The sequence below is a fragment of the Diadema setosum genome, chromosome 9, assembly GCF_964275005.1.
Source record: "Diadema setosum chromosome 9, eeDiaSeto1, whole genome shotgun sequence".
NCBI lineage: Eukaryota > Metazoa > Echinodermata > Echinoidea > Diadematoida > Diadematidae > Diadema > Diadema setosum.
The window spans coordinates 17839738-17858795 of record NC_092693.1 but is presented as its reverse complement, the minus strand read 5'-3'; the positions used below and the strand labels follow the sequence as shown (position 1 = coordinate 17858795).

Below are 19058 nucleotides of genomic sequence, written 5' to 3'. Positions count from 1 at the left end.
TAAAATTAGCAAATTTTACGAAAACATGGCATTTATGGCAGACATTTTGAAATATGGCTGCCATGGACGTTGAGGGCGCTATTTACGATGGCCCAATATCTGAATTTATTTTGAAAGTAATTTCCCACTTGTTGCAAAATCTTTCTGCCTTTCCCTTTCGAAGTTAGCAAATATTTTGAAAAAATTACATTTATGGTGGCCATTTTGAAAAATGGCTGGCATGGCCGTTGAGGGCGCTATTTCCGAAGGCGCGATATCTAGATTTATTTTGAATGTAACTTCCCATTTGTAACCAAAATCTTATTGACTTTTCTCCCCTAAAATTAGCAAATTTTACAAAAACATGGCATTTATGGCAGACATTTTGAAATATGGCTGCCATGGACGTTGAGGGCGCTATTTACGATGGCCCAATATCTGAATTTATTTTGAAAGTAATTTCCTACTTGTTGCAAAATCTTTCTGCCTTTCCCTTTTGAAGTTAGCAAATATTTTGAAAAAATTACATTTATGGTGGCCATTTTGAAATATGGCTGCCATGGCCGTTAAGGGCGCTATTTCCGATGGCCCGATATCTAGATTTATTTTGAATGTAATTTCCCATTTGTAACCAAAATTTCATTGACTTTTCTTCCCTAAAATTAGCAAATTTTATGAAAACATAGCATTTATGGCAGCCATTTTGAAAAATGGCTGCCATGGACATTGAGGGCGCTATTTACGATGGCCCAATATCTAAATTTAATCTGAACGTGATTGTCAACCTGTGTACAAAATTTGGTGCTTTTATCACAAAATGCACAATTGTTCAGCTATGCCGCTCCACTAATTGGGACTATCATAGCTATAAATTTAGTGACAGTCAGTCCAGCTCATCTTGTCATCAGGATGAAATTAATCAAATGAACTGAAATGCAATGAGAGAATACAGCAGAGATCTCATATTAACCACATACATGCAGTGTATTTTCCTTGTAGTAAACTGATTGCAGTTAAACCACCCTTTAATTAACACAAATCTTGTTAATTACGCCTAAAAGTACAGAACCAAAATATCAAAGTAATGCACTTCGGAACAGAAAGAATAACTGAGTAATACATAATTACTAAATGAGCGGTGATGGAGATGTTAGAATTAAGCAGTTGTGATAAGTCTATCCCAATATCAGTACTTCACACTTTGGCAGAAGAAAAAAAAAACAATTTCCATGCCTTCTTTTCATAATTTTTTCCTTTTTTTAAAGTTTCTAAAGACATAGATTTGCACGACAAGAGAAATCTACCAATTATCAAACATTAAAATACTGATCAGAGACAAAATCATTCAAATAGCTCTATTTTGGTTGCTAAGCAAAAACTGTTCTAATAGTAAATGTTAGATTCAAGTGTGCTGCTTGAGTAATATCAGAGCTAAGTCTACTAATTTGTGAAAAAAAAAAACCCGATGGCTTTCTTGAACATCCTTTCAAATGAGCATGACAACAATACTGCTCTCAAAATCTCTTACTTATATCACTTGTATCACTTACTTGTATAATGCATTCTTAGCAAACTACGATGTAGCTTGACTTAGCCATAACCTATGTTTTAAATAGTTTGCTTACTCAAACACAATAAAAAAAAAAAGACTCCCTCTTTAGCTACTCTGCGAGTCAAATGCACGAAATTTTTTAGCCAGGATGTTGAATACAGTACTTCAGATCTCAGAATTTGTCCATGGTGCCTCCAAGCACATGCCATGCACCTGGTAGCTCACTCTTGGTTTAAACAGCTACGAAGAAAAAGCCAACTCACAGACAATTCATTTCTGGCCTATGCTCTGAAACTTGGTAGGAAAGATTATTCTCAGCTTTAAAAAAAAAAAAAAAAAAAATACGGTGAAATATAATTTTCTTGCAACATCGGAGGAAGACTTAATATTACTTCACTTCATGGCAGTACCGAGATTACGTCGTGATTGTGACTGACATGAAAACAATTTATCTTCTGGCTCAACTCCAGTTGTCTTGCCACCTTCTTGGTCGGTCACCGAGGCGGTCGTGGGTAGAGGACGTGCCTAGCGCTTCCTTCACGTTGCAGAGATAGCCTCACATCAAGGCTACATCAAATTATGCTGCCTCATGGGAAGGGCAATTTTTCACATGAATATGCTCTGTCATGAATATGGGAAGCAAAAAAGTTTTTGTTTTAAAAAAGAGAAAAAAATATTGTCTCTGATCACAAAAGAGTCCCTCATTCTCTCGACAGAAATTATGAAGTATTTTGTCAACCTCGCAAGATTCGCTGTGGCATTTTAGTCGCTTTAATCATTGGGACAGTCACTGCAGAGGGCTTTGTTCTTGCCGAAGCTGAGGCAGGTGTGACCGATGCACTCGCAGCAGCCCGTGTGGAACCAGCGGTACCTGGAGGCCCCCATGTGGAGGCAGGCGTTCACGCACTTCTCGAGGCCGAGGCACGCGTTGACGTACGCCACCACGCACGCATCCTCGGCAGCCGATGTCTCGTTCACCGACGCCACGGTGGTCGTCACCTTTGTACTTGTTACCGCTTCTGCAGAAGGCACAAATTATGAATGATGCATAAACACCTTGTCACTTGAAAATACAATTGTACATTTGGGGATAAATGGCTCTAAATGATGCACCATTTTGTAATTAGACTGGATAAGTAACATTGTGAAGCATGTAACCCATAAAACAAATAATCTGAATGATTTTATCACATAATTGAGTCAGTCTACTGTCCTAAAAACTTTAATCATGAATCATAATCAATGAAGAAATGAACATACAGGGCAAACTTTCAACTTTTTAATGCAAACAATAAAATCAGGGCAGACATAAAAACATATAACCACCAAAAATCTGAAGCATGAATGTAATTGTAACAGTAGGGATACATGGCTAACGTTCAGAATATCTAGTCACTTTTACCTTTAGATTATATAAATGAATGGTGGCAGGGGGGGGGGGAAGCATTTCAAATATTCATCCAACTCACTGCTTTTTGCAATAAAAAATCATAACAATCTCAATAGATATTTTTTCACAGATGCAGTGAATGCTTCAGGAAACTCCAAGTCACTATAGGGTTGACAAAGATTATCGTCTTGGAAGATACATCCCTAAGGCAATTGGGGGCGGATGTTGTGACAAGATGACATTGCGTGTTCTCACTTTAAACTAGCCACATTCACAAGGAGATTGCCAGATTTAAGATTTGCAAAGTGAGGACAGCACAAGCCAGAGTTTCTTCCACTCACCATCTGTCCTGTCTCCCGACGCCGGCACTCCTCTGTTGCTTAGTAACACATCGATGTTGACCCCTTCCTCCTCGGGCGTGACCCGGTCCACAGTCCAGTGTGCCTCCGGCAGCGGCTTGCCCAGGCCGAACTGGGTGAGAGCGTTGAAGAGCGAGGGTGTGGCCTCCACATCTCCGATGGTGCTGAAGCTGGCGAAGTCGGTGGAGGAGAGGTTGCGTGGCTTGCACATGCCTGGGTGGTGGGGGTGGTGGCATGCAAGGGAGAAATTATGCAATCATCCACTTTGTTTCAAACATCTCAATGTAACAGTGCTTTCAAATGAAGCAGATGAATCAATGTATCCTGTTATAAAAGAAAATTTTCACTCTTTCTCTGCATGGGTGATGGGCATCCAATCTTGCAGTCTTGACGGGAATACCATACATGTTAGTTTTAATCTGCTTTGCATTTTCACACTCTACTTACAATAGAATCCACTTCTAGCATTCTGACAGTAAAGAAAACATTTAGTAGACAAATGTGCTTCCTGCTTAAATTTCGTATTCACAGTGCAGGTTGAAAAAGATAGATCTATAGCAATTTGGAACAGTTGAAAATGATTAAGGATGGAAGTGACAAAATAAGTTCATCTCTCAGCTGCAGGCTTGCTGAAATAGTTCTCCTTTGACAATGTACAACAGCTGTAAAAAAAAAAAAAAAAATACCACAAAATTTGGTTTGGAGGGGCACTTATGTTAACAACCATATTTTCATGGTCGGTACACAATCATGTCAGAAGAATAAAAGGACGAGTGGAAATGGCTGATAGCAAATTGAGGACATCTTTCAAGGCTTAGATTTGGATCAGATATTGGCTGCTTTGTCCGTTTCTTTGCCCCACATCATCCCATTTTCATTACCCAATTAGCCTACAGGCAGTTGCAGATTCATCACAGTGTCGGCGCAATGCAAATTTTTTTCATTGCGGGTGCCCATGAAGCAAATGTGTCAGTTGAAATGTTTTAGAGCGAGACCCAGTTCTGTCATTCCATACGGATCTTTGGATGGACTTTATTATGGCAGTGTGGGATCAGGCGTGCCCCGCTGAATCAGGCAGGGTGCCAAGTTCCATCTGTAATCACTGCAGTTGTTCAGGCACACAACACCGCAGGAGCGGGAGTTTGGGATTTCAAAGGATACGGTGGCGCAGAGGTCTATGAGGTGACCTTAAATGATCGTGCTCTTTGACAGGTGTGGAATAGCCATGACTTCTCTTGCCACATAATACTCTGATTTCCATGGCGATAAATACCCACAAGTGTAATTCTCAAATGACTGCTAATGTGCCCTTTGAACCTATGACAGCAGGTGCCTAGAAAGATTTCTGGAAGGTTGTTGAGGTGCATTACTCTCTAGAACTCTGCAGAGGAGTTTGGTAGGAGTCCGTGATTTGTTTATAAATCACAGTCAGCTGCCACTGGCATTGGTAGCATTTTATATTATGATAAATGTTTTCCTTGGTTTATTCCCATTTTAAAACATTATACTTAAGTGATTAATAGGGGATCACATTATCATATTTACTTTTCAAATATGAATGACAGGTCACTTACAAGTATTTATTACTCCCAGTATCACATGATATTACTGCATCTTCATCAAAACAATACATGACAAACTTTTACAATATGTTCGTCTGCTAGAGCATATTTGCAATGAATCAATATTGTTTATTCTTAATGTAAGGAAATATTTACACACAAACTTTATCACACATATGTGTATGTGTACAAGAGATATTCAAAAACTTAACACAAATCCATGAATTTTTTGTTTTGGGTCCAATCTTGGATGAAACCTCTACCTTCCTATTCATCTGATTTTATTCTTTTCATCAAAGTCAACTTGTAACATTACATGGTTTGGAATTGCGCTTTGATTTTCTTATTTCCTTTCGTGTGCAGATCCAGTTGAGAGAGTAAAAAAAGTGTTTGTTTCTTTATAGGGGCGGGGTGTTCATAGATTTGTTTTGTTTTGTTTTTTTCAAACAATGAATACACTTCTTACAGTTACACCTACGGTATGTAACACTATTTTCACCTTGGCGCAAAGTGTCTGTGATAGTCACCCATTGTGTTACAATCGTATGGACTGTACTCACCGACACAGGCACAGCACTCATCCCAGAGCTCAGCCAGACAGTGGGTGCAGTTCACGCAGCACGTACAATTCTCCAGCGTGCAGCCACAGGCGCCGGTCAGCTGGCACTTGCTGACCCGCGACACGCACTTGTTCTCGTTGCACGTCTCGTAGAAGACCGCGACGCCCACGGCGTAGGCGATGCCCGCCACCATCACTGCCAGGAATACGGTTGTCTTCATTCTTGCTTCCCTCGGTAGCGCTCACAGGATCTATAATACATGGAGACACAAATATGATAATCATTCTTCTACTTGCCATTAAGGATGAAGCATCATCATTTTGGTCCTGAATAATTACACACCTTATTTCCTCTACATATGGCTACTCTGGATTAGAGTTAGGCAGTTCCTTCACCAACATTTCAATGCAATGCAATTACAGAGTTGCATGTCAATGAAATAAACGCACTTTGTTTCAGAGCTCACGACTGCACAAAATCTTCACAAGATGGTAGACGTCCCCATTGACAGAGAAAACAGGACAGATAAATTATGACCCAACCCCCAGTACATTTCGAGCTTCCCCACCGTTCACCTTTGACCTCTCTTCAATACTACATCATGATGGATTTATCAAAAAGCCCTGACTTGAGATGAAGAGGAGAGAGACTTGGCTGACAGCAGCTATGATCTGATAAAACAAACATTGATCCAGTTCGGTTGTGGTCCCTCCTAGAAGAGTTAGTCTTGGTCACCAGGCCGATGAATACATCATCCAGGTTTGAAATTATAAAAAACTACAAGCATAATTGTGACTTGATCTGATGCTTTCAAAGGAATGTCCTGTTGTCCATTACTGTCTTGACCAGTCAGTAACAAGGGGTACAGTTCATTGACCCTTCAGTTGTGATTAATGGTAAGATCTGGCCATACCGATGGCCTGCATTATCTTCTCCTTGACAAAGACATACACATCACACAAGCTCGTGTCCACAAAGTTGTCTTTCAATCCTGGAATGGTTGATTTATCTCCTGATGCTTCAGAAATTACCACCTGCCAGTCTTCTGTATTTCAACCAAGATTTGATGGCTCATGACATTAAATCAAAATTGCAGTGCTCTGCAAAAGTGGAAATATTTATGGGGTATGAAAATGTTGGCACATTTCACACAACAAGGCACTAGCATGAAAATAGGTGCCAAAGCACACAACTTTTTTTTTTTGCCCGCTATATGTAACACAATTTTATGTTTTGATTCTGCAGAATTAAAAACACATGAACTTCATCTTATCCAGCCAAGTGCAGAAAATTACTTGCGCAAAAACTTCTGCTTCTACAGTATTTTACAATGGGTGGCACGAAAAGTTATCTTATAAAGATATGTACTCATCTATCTTCATTGATATGCTCCGATAAATGATATATTCACTCAGCCTGTGAAGTGCTAAATCTATGTACTTGCACAATCTGATAATTATTTGTGTAATTCCAGTGTGGCACACAAGCTAAAACAAGATGGGGTCAGGAAGGAATTTCAATCTCTAGTTCTCGGGTATAAAACATTACCGGTATCTTCTGATGCACACATGAAATGGGGCTTCAAATATATACAGTTGTACATCATGCAAAACTAGATACAATTGTGTGACATTGTGTATTCTTATAAAGCAGAGTTGCAGATTTTTGCATAGATGCTGTTTAGCAATATTAAAACATAATGCAACATGTTTCTAACCACAAAAAGAGATAGTTAGCAAATGAACTAAAAACGCAATTTTGCACATTGACAAAGCAACATCTGAAAAACGATTACAATAATCCACAGCTCTGCATTCTGAACCTGAACTATTTCTCTTTCCTCTTCTCATTCTTGTGGTCTACAGACTAAGTCGTTTACTGCAGACCATGTTGTTGATTTTCCGCCACGCATGCATATTCCGGATATACTGGTTTAATGCCTAGCTGACAAATAATCACCCTCCTTTAACAATTCTCGTTGTTGTTTTCTACAACAAAGTGACACGAGGGCAGAGTAGACTCACGACGCATCATACAGGATGTCTCGATGAGTAAAATTTTCAAAGTATAACCACATGTGGTAACCATGGCAACCATGTCAACATTTTTGTAGGTCCAAGGCCAGGCATGTTCCTTTAAAGCATGTGCACCCATTTCGCAAGTGTCCTGCCTTTTAATCTACAAGTTGTTCTTAGAACAGTAGAAATTTCATCAAGATTAAAAAGAACTGTAATCTTTACTCTGTTGGAAAGGGTGTTTGGCTGTAGTGATCAAGGCAAAACTCTAGCCTGTATTGATTTTTATCTACTTTGTACCAGGTTCTACATCTATAGATTTAAATTTCAATATAAAACCTTCTTTTAATCGGTTGATATCTTTTATTCGCATGAAGCACAAATCAGAACATTTCATTGCTTCTAAAAATGGTAAGATAGGCTTACATTTTAAAAAGTTTGTGTTTCAGATTTAGTTTGAATAGATGCTATACAGCACTGCTGTACATGTACATGTTTATGTACTTTCTTTAAATGCACTTGTATTGTTATAGTTTTGTTTACTATTCAATAAAAACATTCAAAAACAAATAACCTGCATAATGATGCTGCATACAATGTTGTTTGAAATTCTATTTTGCCCATGCAGGCATACTGTACACACATACCAAGTATTGGATTTAATGACCCAGATCCTCAAGTACATGTACGTGGTGGTCATGTGATGATTTCGAGGTTGCGCTCATTGTGAAAGCAATTGTCACAGATGGCTACGAAAATTAAAATGCCATTGCGCACAGCACATACAGTAACACAAACCTCTCTATAACTTTCTCCTTTCACACATTTTGAAGGACCTAGGATTCTCTAAAATATTGCAAATGAGGCTACATGAATTAAAAAAAAAAATACATTGTAGGTACACAACAGAGCATGAGCAGATGGTTCTAGCATGAAATTAAATGGTCCTTTGTGTGTGTGTGTGTATGTGTGTGTGTGTGTGTGAGTGTATGCAGTACGTGCAGACAGGGGTGGGAGCACCTTGCAGAGGGCATCAGAGTAAACGTCAGAGTTCCTTTTGTGGAGTTTGAACAAAGTATTTCAAAAACCAGATAGCAAAACCAGAAAATACAACATTTTCCTCTAGATCAATTCAACAAACTCAGGATAATTTGACCCTTCATTTTTTTTCTTTCTGTTTTTTGGTTTTTACCGTAACTTTAGTAGTGCATCATAGCTAGATACAATTGTGTACTACCAACTGTAACTATCCCTTAGGCCTACTGATCAGTTGGTGTCCCTTGTAATTCTCACTGTGACGTGTGGAATAAAATCAGCTTGCTACATTTAGTCCTTGCCCTACAGATCCAAGAGAAGAGCAAAAACATGCGCCAAACCAATAACCAAGTAATGAGAATAATTTCTGCAAGTCAGCATCCAGAAAAATCTGTCAACAGATTTGACTGCAGGGTAGTAAATTCTCCATCTTTTAAAATTATTGGAAGAACAAAGTCACAGAACAGGATGAGTAAGTGATTGTCTCATTAACCCCCCCCCCCCCCCACACACACACACACACACTTTCTCAACAGAACAGCAGCAAATCTCCACGCCAAATTCTCTCTCTCATCACCCATTTTTCCCCGAAAGGAAACCCACAATTATAATCCGAAGAATGGACTGAAAACGAACGAAATGTCGGGGGGGGGGGGGTGGGGACGGAGGGGGACATGGAGGCAAGAAAGGTGAGTCAGAGAATTAGGAAGCTGTCGTAGCCAATAACATGCATGCGTTTCCGCAGTTATGATAGCGGGACAAATTAGATCAATGGTGGCACCCGTCCCTTTCCTAATACACAGGTGTGGTCCCATAGCCTCGTTTTATTTAATAATAGTTAGTCAAGATAGGAAAAAAAAGAAGTGGTACTTGGAGATATATTGGCAGAATTACTGACTCACTGCTATAGAGGTAGAGGTCCAGCCATGCCACAGAGTGGAACAGCCTTATACGCGTTATCGTATAGATTAGCTAGTAGCCGCCACAGCTGCCAAGGAAAAGTATATTTTTGAAAAGTATGGCTGGCAGAGACTGTATGATACATGTAGCATACTTTGCATTTTACAAAGGTGTGTCTCATCTGAAGTCCACGCACAATTTTTTTTTATAACACACTTTATTTCTTCATAGATCATAAAAGCACATTCTAATAACATATCATGATTCTAAAGATATATATCAAGAATCTATTCCGATCTGCAAAAAGGATTAACATCTGATGTCGAACCATGCAGAAGCAAGGAATATCCATTCAAAGGATTTATCATATCAAATGTACAGATGACTGGGCTCCACAGGAAACCTGCTCATTTTCTGTGTTAAGACTCGAGTGTGAAAAAGCAAGTATAATGGAACTGTTCACTACACACGTGTGTGTTTGTTTGACTTAGGCCGTGTTTATGCTTCCCCTTTTCGGGCCAGAATCAGCGTTTTGAAACGTGATAAGTGCAAAACGCTGTTGCGTTCATGCTCACTTCGATAGAAACGCTGATTCAAAACGCCGATCCAAAACGCACAAAAAGGTGCGTTTACAATCGGCGTTTCTGACTAATCACGTTTGACGGGGAAGCATAAATGCAACAGTGTTTCTAAACGCTGACGTCATCTAAACGCCTTTCCTGTTCACGTGAAAAAGCGCGGCCTGACCAGCCAGCTACCCTTGCCTGTGCAGTTTTCCCATGTACTGTGCATACGCATGTCTTTCCCAGCTGCTCTCCCAGGCCAGGCCACCGATCGCAGTGCGCGCCCCAATTTGACCTGCCTCTGCTGAGGTCAGCAAAGCAATCGCAAACGCTCATTCCAAGACTCGAAGAAAGTGAGCATAATCAGTGCTCCCGTGAACGGCGTTTTGAGTCAGCATTTTGCATCAGTGTTTCAAAACGCTGATTCTGCCTTCGCAAATTGAGCGTAAACACACCCTTACACTGATGACCTCACAGAAATTACCCTTCAAAACAAGAAAGCTATTGCATCAATATGAATTACATGTATTGGACCAATTGTAGAATTTGAAGGCAAAAACAGATATCTATGTCATTTTCAAAATTTCATAAGTATGGTCACCATCAAATAGAGAAAAATATATCTCTTCAATGATACTGCACTTGTTACATAACAAGACGTATTTTGAAGACATTAAAATTACCTCATACATTGTATATTTGATCTTTTCTTTTTTGAGCAGCTTTAATCTCACAATCTGTTTTTGCATTTAAACTCTTCAATTATACAAGGGATAAACTCTACTGCCCTCCACAGTGAAATAATTTCTGCTATGTAATAAATATGTAATAAGCAAATCAGCACTGAAAAACAACAACAACAACCACCCAACAACAGAACATGACAGGAGAAATTACATTTAATGTATGTTCCACTATGTTGTAAAAGAAATTGATGTGAATGACAAAAACAAATCTTTCTTAAGTTTAAATTTTCATGCAGTAATCCAATACCACTCCCCTCCCTCCAGCACACATACAGGTAGGCCTACATGTATACATTTGACTGTCATTCCTTTCAAAATGATTAAGAAAACCAATCAATTTAATTGAACACAATGTAAAGGACTTTTTTTTTTCCTGCAGATGCTTCAAAAATTTTTGCATGCATGCTTGAAAGATATCTGATATAAACTGCAATCCCTCTAACAATGGCCATTTGCCCCTACAGCTCTTTTGGCAATCTAACTTAACTTTTTTTTTTTATATTGGCAGCATGAAATATGGCTGTGGTTGACAATACTGGCAGGGTGACACCCATAGCTGTGATTTCAAACAATATTTTCGATCTCATATTTCGGCTGTTTTCCACCGCTCACACATTCCTCGCTGCAATCGGCACTACAGCTGCATTAAAGGTACACTTCAGCTTTCATACAGTCTGTTTCATTACAAAATGTACTCTACCACTATAAAAACTACACTGTCACTTTTGAGGGGACAAAATAAACTCTGAATTACCCATTTTATGCAACAAGAATACGGCTGTCAAGAGAAAAGATAACATCATTTGTCAAATGTATCATTTTCGTTTGCTTATTATATTCTAATTTTACCAAAACTGGTGTGAAACAATATATCTAAAAGATTTCATTCAAGGAAGGCATTTGCTGTGAGAACTACAAAAATGTGTACTTAACTAATCTTTCTGACTTTAACCAGAAGTACATGTCATAAACATTCCCTGAATGCTCTTTTCATTTCATTCCTATTTATGCTTGTGGGATCTCTCCGCCATCAGAGGAGGCACAGGTCTTCCTGTGCAGTCAAATCTTTGGCCCCCGACAGAAAGAGTATAATGGCTTGCTATTAATGTCTTCTTGCTTGACACTTGTCATCTGGAATCCACTCAGTACATGTATTTCTACATTGCAAATAAGGTTTTCTACATGTAAAGCACAAATGAGGGACACTGTAATTCTACAATGACCATGACGACTTCACAAATGCTTTAATATAATATTTCAGTTTGTATCCCTCATTTGAATTTTTATGCACTGATATATTACATCAATCAAGGAGAAAGGAGTTTTATCCTAGGCCCTGCAAGTGATGTACATATATTTCTGGTTCACTCCTAATGATATCCTGCCAATTGTAGGCAAATTAGTTAATTTATTTCCACAAATGACTATGCAGTATGAATATTGTTGGTTTAAAAAATTTAAATGAACAAAATGAGAGAAAAAAAAACATGACAGAACAAAACATGATCCAAATCATTACAAGGTTATCTTGTCCTCTTAGACCAGCATGACATCATGAGCATTAATCGATAAATTCCTGCAAACCACCTTTCTCACTGGACAACAATTGAGGATTACTTTAAATGGTTCTTGTAAAAATTCAAGCATATTTCATGCTGCACATTAATGCTGACAGTTTAATATTTTCCAATATCAAAAAAATAGGAAAATGCTATACTGTTATTTGGAGCACATCAGCAATGAAATCCCTGGAAACTATCAACGATACATGAAATGTGGGCTGTTTCTCTTGCCACAACCTCTATGAAACATTCAATTTTCATCCAGGAAATTGGATCGCATCCCAGTATTGCCGGATACCCTGATTCCTTCTAAATCGATGCTACAGTGCGTCAAAAAACATCCCAGAGCACATTATTCACAGTGCACGTGCATGTTGCGCACAGCCCAGCCCCCGTTTGCAAACACACTTGTGTCTGCTCTAACTACCGTTATAATCTACCCACAACTAATGACATGCCGGCACATTCCAAAAAGTACGCCCAGCCTCGAACGTCTCTCTCTCTCAAGGGAGACCAGGCCCAAAAAGTCAGAAAGAGACTGAACACAGGAGCGAGATGGAGAGATTGATACAAGCAATTACAGACTGGAAAAAAAAAATCTCTCCCCCGCGGAGAAAGAAGAAGGATTTCATAGCTGTAGCCAATGCTGAGTACGGATGGCGAGCCAGTCTCCTGCTGCGACCAAGTCCTACACTAGAGCCCCTTTGCTCGCTTTGAACAAGAATCTCTTTCCATTCTCTTTCATGTGAACTCATACGTCTCTATATTTCTCACTCTCACACACATACACACACCTTTTTTTAACCTCTCTATGTCTGGTCTTGGAGTTATTGGAAGAATGTCTTGACAAGTACAGCAATGCACCTTTATCAACGAAGCACTGAATTCTCGGGCGGGAGAGAATGTGTCACGCCATACTTCAGACATTTTGCGGAAAAAGTTTAAAGACTCGGTAGCATGGGGATATACTATGGATCTTTGAGAATCCCTGTAACAAATTTTGTCCAGCTTTATAACTAATCTCTATTTTGAAAATAGGCCTACTGTATCATACATGGCTGAAAAATCCCAACTGTAGGCGACTGTTATCCATGAGCATATCCACACTTTGTTGTACACACAACACGTGTACTTGCTGACTGGTGCTATTCATTAGGGTTTTTAATAATATGACTTCTAATCTATCATCACCAACAAAACTGAAACACTGCCTCTCTTAATGTCAATTCTTTAAAAGAGTAGGCCTAATTCCCAAACTTTTTTTTTTTTTTTGCAAACAGAATGCAAACATAATTTAGCTTTCTGTGACAAGACCAGTTCCATCTCCCTGCAAGACCATTGGTCACACAGCACTGAATTTACATCAGCTGCATCTATATGTACTGTAAAACATGATATTTTCGCGGCATGAATTTTTCGCGAATTGGAGCCGACGGCCTTTGTAGCGGCATGAAATTTTCGCGAACTGGAACTGGTATTCAATGCATATAGTGTAGAAAAGAACTTTCGCGTGCATTTTAATTTCGCGAATCTTCGCGCTCGCGAAATTCGCGAAATTAAAATGCACGCGAACATTTCTAGTTTTACAGTATACTGTACTCAGACAAATGACTGGCCGGTCCCCGGATTGTACCCTGCATCCCAACACAAACACACTGTGGTCATACACTTCAATCTGGGGACCAGTTATATTTCAGTATGCGAATAGAGTAGACACACAAACAGACCCCTCTTGCTCACTGATCCCATTTCAGCTTCGAGTGAATTATTGCAATCCTAACTGGCTACTTTACGGCAGTGTACAAATGGCCCTGTTTTGCCATAAAACCAGTCATAAACATAACCCTCGACAAGAAATCAATGGTCCTCAATCATACATGTGCATGAAGTGAGCTGCACGGAGGCTTTGAGACAGATCTAGTGGTGAAATGTTGTAAGGAGGCAGTTTGAAAGACAAAAACAAAAGAAAATACTCAGTGCCTCCTAACTTGGTTGTAATAACTTCCTCCAGTTGAAAAGGCAAATGACCCCAAAAAACCTTTGGCATCATGCTGTGAAGATGGAAACCAATATTAGCTCTTTGACATCCTGTGTAAAAACAAAAACAAAAACAAAAACAATTTAAAACAAAACAAAACTTTCAGATAAAGCGCATCCATTAATGGGTGGGATAGAAGCCATAAAAATTTGCTGTCAACCAGTATGAAGTGCCCTCAGAAGACACAGCTACACTGTCGGGGTGACCACTGATTTTAACAGAAGAATTACGAAGTTGCAGGAAATATATCCTTCCAAAAAGAATGTGCTGGGATTGATAGGGAATGGGGGAAGAGAGGGGTTAGTTTAACCCCCCCCCCCCAATCTCCGTGATTTAAAGGGGAAATCCAGTCCAAATATAAGTAAGTCTGAGAAGAAAGAGTAAAATATTGTTTAACGGTTTAAATTTGATCGAAATCGGACGAAAAATAAGGAAATATGACATTTTGAAGTTTCACTATTTTGAGGGGAAACAGTTCTTGAACGGTCAATATGAATATGCATATGACAAAGTAAGCATGTCATTTCCTCACAACTTACCATACAGTTTGTACATAATGCACTTGTCAATGTAATGACGCACCCCACTACCCCCGGACATGGGTGCGTCATGGTCATTTTTTGACTGACCACACGGGGTTTTTGACGGACACCACAGTCACTTTTTTGACGGACAAAACGCTGCAAGTGACGAACACCACAGTCACTTTTTTGACGGACAACACGTTGAAAGTGACGAACACCAAAGTCACTTTTTTGACGGACATCCTCGGTACATTTGACGCACCCCCGAAAATACTGAAACGATTTTTGCATACTTTTATTCAAGCAATTTCATTTTCTTTTGGTTCGTAAACATAATTTGTCAAAGTTTCGGCAAGTTTCCCTTACCCTGGCCCTGTAAGCACCGTACCGTCATTCACCGTACATCACGCTGCATGCTACGATACTAGTATTCCGTACATTTGTAGTGTGTATTCTGTGCATGCAATCCATACATGACAATCACATGTGTGCAGATGCGCTGTGTGTGCGCGGCCATTGCTAGTCCGGTGGATACATACTGCAGCGCAGTGTCGCGCGTCTCGTCGGGCTAATCCCGCGAGCAGAAAATGGCATGCGGCAGGCAGTTTCTTCTGCTGCCGCTTCTTTTACTGTCAAAAATTCGCCTTTGTCACCACAGAACATTATTTAGAAAATGTGAGGAGAAAGGGTGGCTTTTAAATTATTTGTTTGCCAGATTCTGGCAAGCATTTTCCCCTCTTATTCCAAAACGCTTCCCGACTTTCACTTGCCGCGGGAAAACGCTCACTGTAATTTCACTCGCGGTACTATACGGTACTGGTAGCGTGCAAAAATGCGTGCAGTTTTCCATAGCAAGTGACGCACCCCTCGGTTCAGAATAATGCGTGTTATTTTCCATAGCCAAGTGACGTACCATGACGCATCCCTCGGTCAAAAATTTGACCAACAATGATGGGATTTTGACGCACCCCTCGGTCAAAAATTTGACGGACAAAGCTGGTAAAATGACGAACATCTGGGTCACAAATTTGACGGACCAAACGAGGAAATGACGCACCCATGTCCGGGGGTAGTGGGGTGAGTCATTACATTGACAAGTGCATAAGACTTTGAAATTTCCAGTTTTTCATTTAAACGCAATTATGCCCGAGGCTCAAATCCTCGTATAACTGATCACTATTCTGAAGTAATTCAACCAGGAATAACGTCATGTTTCAGTCTTCAGGGACAGAAACATTGAATTTTCGTCATTTTTTGTACACAATCACTGGAGAATTGTGAGGGTATGAGGGTATGACATGGTTAGCTCACTTATTTGCATATTCATACTCACTGTACAAGAACTGTTTTGGAGAAATTATCAAAACTTCAAAATTTCATAACTTCCTTATTTTTCATCCAATTTCAATCAAATTCTTACCATTGAACTCGTAAAATTTTACTCTTTTTTATCAGACTAACTTATATTTGGACTGGATTTCCCCTTTAAATTACCTCCAAGGAAATGACATGAGAATCCTGTGACAGCAGGGTATTGTCTTCTGTTACAACGGAGGCAGGATGTCAAGGAAAAGAATTCAACTTCTGCTCTTTTCTCATGCTTCCATCATTTCTAGTCCATTCACTGAAGTCAGCAAGGTTCATCGGTAACAGATGATAACTCAAAATTAATTCAAAATTGCAAATTCCTCTGGGTATATTCACAGTCAAACCTGTCTATAGCAGCCACCCAAGGGAGACGAAAAAAACTGACTATTATAGACAGGTGGCTGCTATAGACAGGTTTATTTACATGCTTTTTCTCTCGGAGGGAATTGTTTATAGAGGTCATATACTGCAGGTGGCCACTATAGACAGGAGGTCACTAAGACAGGTTTGACTTCAATGTTGCTCCATGAAATGTACAGTGTTGTGTTCTCTGCGTTTCTCGGGGGGAGGGGGGGGGGGATTCTTAAGGCAGGTGTTTGTTTCCAATCACTAAATGACTCTATGCCTTTTGACATTTGTATGCATGTATTTGACATGAAATCATTGAATGTAATGAAGATATCTATCCCTTTGCTATTGACATTACCAAAAGGAAGAAAACAAAAAGATAGGCCTATTTCTTTGTTTTGAGGAGTAATGAGCTGAAAGTAACCTTATCAACTGTTACTGGCAAGCTTTCTCAACAATCATAAGATGCTGAATCTGATTTTATTGACATAGACAGATGATGAATCCTTGTCTTCAAGCTTGCTCTAGGCCTATACAAGGGAGAGAAAGATAAGAGTCACCAAATTGAACAAAAATAGATGTACTGGCTGGTATGAAATGGAATATTTGTTTTCTTAACAAAGGTTTTGCACTTGAACCACAAGGTGAAAACACTCCCACAGACCACAAAAATTCCACCAGGTCGCCATCTTGTTTTTGTTCCATCTCCTTTGTGTTGTGCAGTGTGATTTCGTTTTTCCTATATATTGATATTAAAGTATGATTTATCAAATTCAGAGGATAAATGACAGGACCAGCATTCATTTTCCTTGCCTCTGTGGGTTCATCCATGCCACCACAAACCACAGTAACATACCGGGGCCAAATGCTACCCGAACATTACTAATTTTGTAGTGTTCACTGCAAAAGTTTGCAAATGATCCGTCTTTCTTTGTAATTTTCCTAGAAACCAGCAGTGGCAGTCAGTCAGATCAAGGATGAAAGAGCCGGTTGGGTGAAGGCAGGGGCCAACTGTTCCCGTGGTTGGCGCCCTGCTCGGGGATGTTAGGATCTATTTCCACCTCCACTGGCACACCGAAAATATCCATGACTCGCACACAAAGAGACTTCTTTGTCGTGCCGAATCAGGATAAATGGAATTTCTCAGCAGAACCGGAGTAGGCCTATATCTAGACAAGTGTGATTAATCTACTGTATACCAACTGTGGGGGGGGGGGGGGGGGGGAAGGGGAGGGGTTAAACAGGTTTCTCAAATCCATCTATGTGATGCAGAAATCAAAGAACACTTTTGTTTTGTGTTTTTACTTGAATTAGGGGTGGTACAGTCACTGGCAGACTGGCTGAGTATTGGTAATACATGCTCCAGCTGTATATGTACATTGTTTACACTACAGTAATGCACTTCATAAAGGTCCAAAAGTTCTAAAAGGCAACATATTCTTTGGTAAGAGACCAGGAGAGACCAGTGGTTATGTTACCATAAATCTGCTATGGTGAGAGATGGATATCCACCCATAACAAACATACAAGTACTGCATTCTCTTGAAAATGCACAAACAAAAGCAATTAAAAAAATGTTCTGGGAAATTCTAATGGAATATGAAAAAATCAAGATATAGGCCTACTGCAAACTTTCTCATGTCAGAAAGAGAGGTAAAGTGCATAGTATCATCCATCCAACAGGCACGTCTTAATACATGTAGCTGGTGTCATGTGATTTGTAACATCTTTCATATCCATACCTTTTTTTTTTTTTTGTGGAAATTGATGAGTAACAAATGTTGATATATCTCAACAGAATGATTTTCTCTTCTAATCTTTATGAACCAAGAAACCAAATCAACTTTCATGAGGGTGCATAATTCATGCCAAAGATATAGTACTACACAGGTAAACTTCTCTCAATTACTCTTAGGGCGTCCTGAAGATCTTTTTTGAGCACTGAAAGAAAATTATCAATAATTCAAACTTGTAACCCCCTCCCCCCCCCAAAAAAAAAAAAATAAATAAATAAATAAATAAATAAATTAAAAAATAATAAATAAATAAATAAATAAACAAATAAATTGTCTTATGCCTATGCCTGTCTGTAGCTGAAGGGCTTATATTGGACAAATACCATGCTGTTGATTCTAAGTGCAACATTCAGACAAAATCCAAAGGAAAATCCCCCCCCCCCCCCAAAAAAAAAGGAAGAAAAAAATGCACAAATGGCAGCGATTCTACCTCAACAGTGAGAAAGCCACTACAAATGGTCAACATATTTTGAAAAAAAAAAAAAAGGGGGGTGGAAGGAGGATGGGGAGGATTTGAGAAAGGTGAGTAATACTCGCTGACAAGATGGATTGTGTTTCTTTGTACCCCTGACTCCAACACATATTTTGTACATGGGGGGGGGGGGGGGGCTTTGTCACCTGCTTTAATACTGTGGTATGTATAGACTGTGGTTTGGGGATAGGGTGTCGGGGACAGGCGTGATGGTAGCCCCGAAAGTACAAATTTAACCAATCCAGGGGGTGATAAGGAATACTGCAGGATTACAGGATGTGGCAGCAGT

At 39.5% G+C, this 19058-nt stretch overlaps 1 protein-coding gene across 1 annotated transcript in view; it reads right to left on the bottom strand.

Moving 5' to 3' along the window:
* Positions 1 to 1527: 1527 nt before the first annotated feature.
* LOC140233008 (twisted gastrulation protein homolog 1-A-like) overlaps positions 1528 to 19058 on the bottom strand; it is a 31066-nt gene continuing 13535 nt past the window's right edge. Inside the window, exons 2-4 of the mRNA XM_072313114.1 lie at positions 5403 to 5652; positions 3263 to 3493; positions 1528 to 2550 (exon numbers count right to left, since the gene is read on the bottom strand). Of these exons, the coding sequence (XP_072169215.1) occupies positions 2303 to 2550; positions 3263 to 3493; positions 5403 to 5622 (699 nt within the window). The 5' untranslated portion in view covers positions 5623 to 5652 and the 3' untranslated portion in view covers positions 1528 to 2302. The remainder of the gene's footprint in view (positions 2551 to 3262; positions 3494 to 5402; positions 5653 to 19058) is intronic.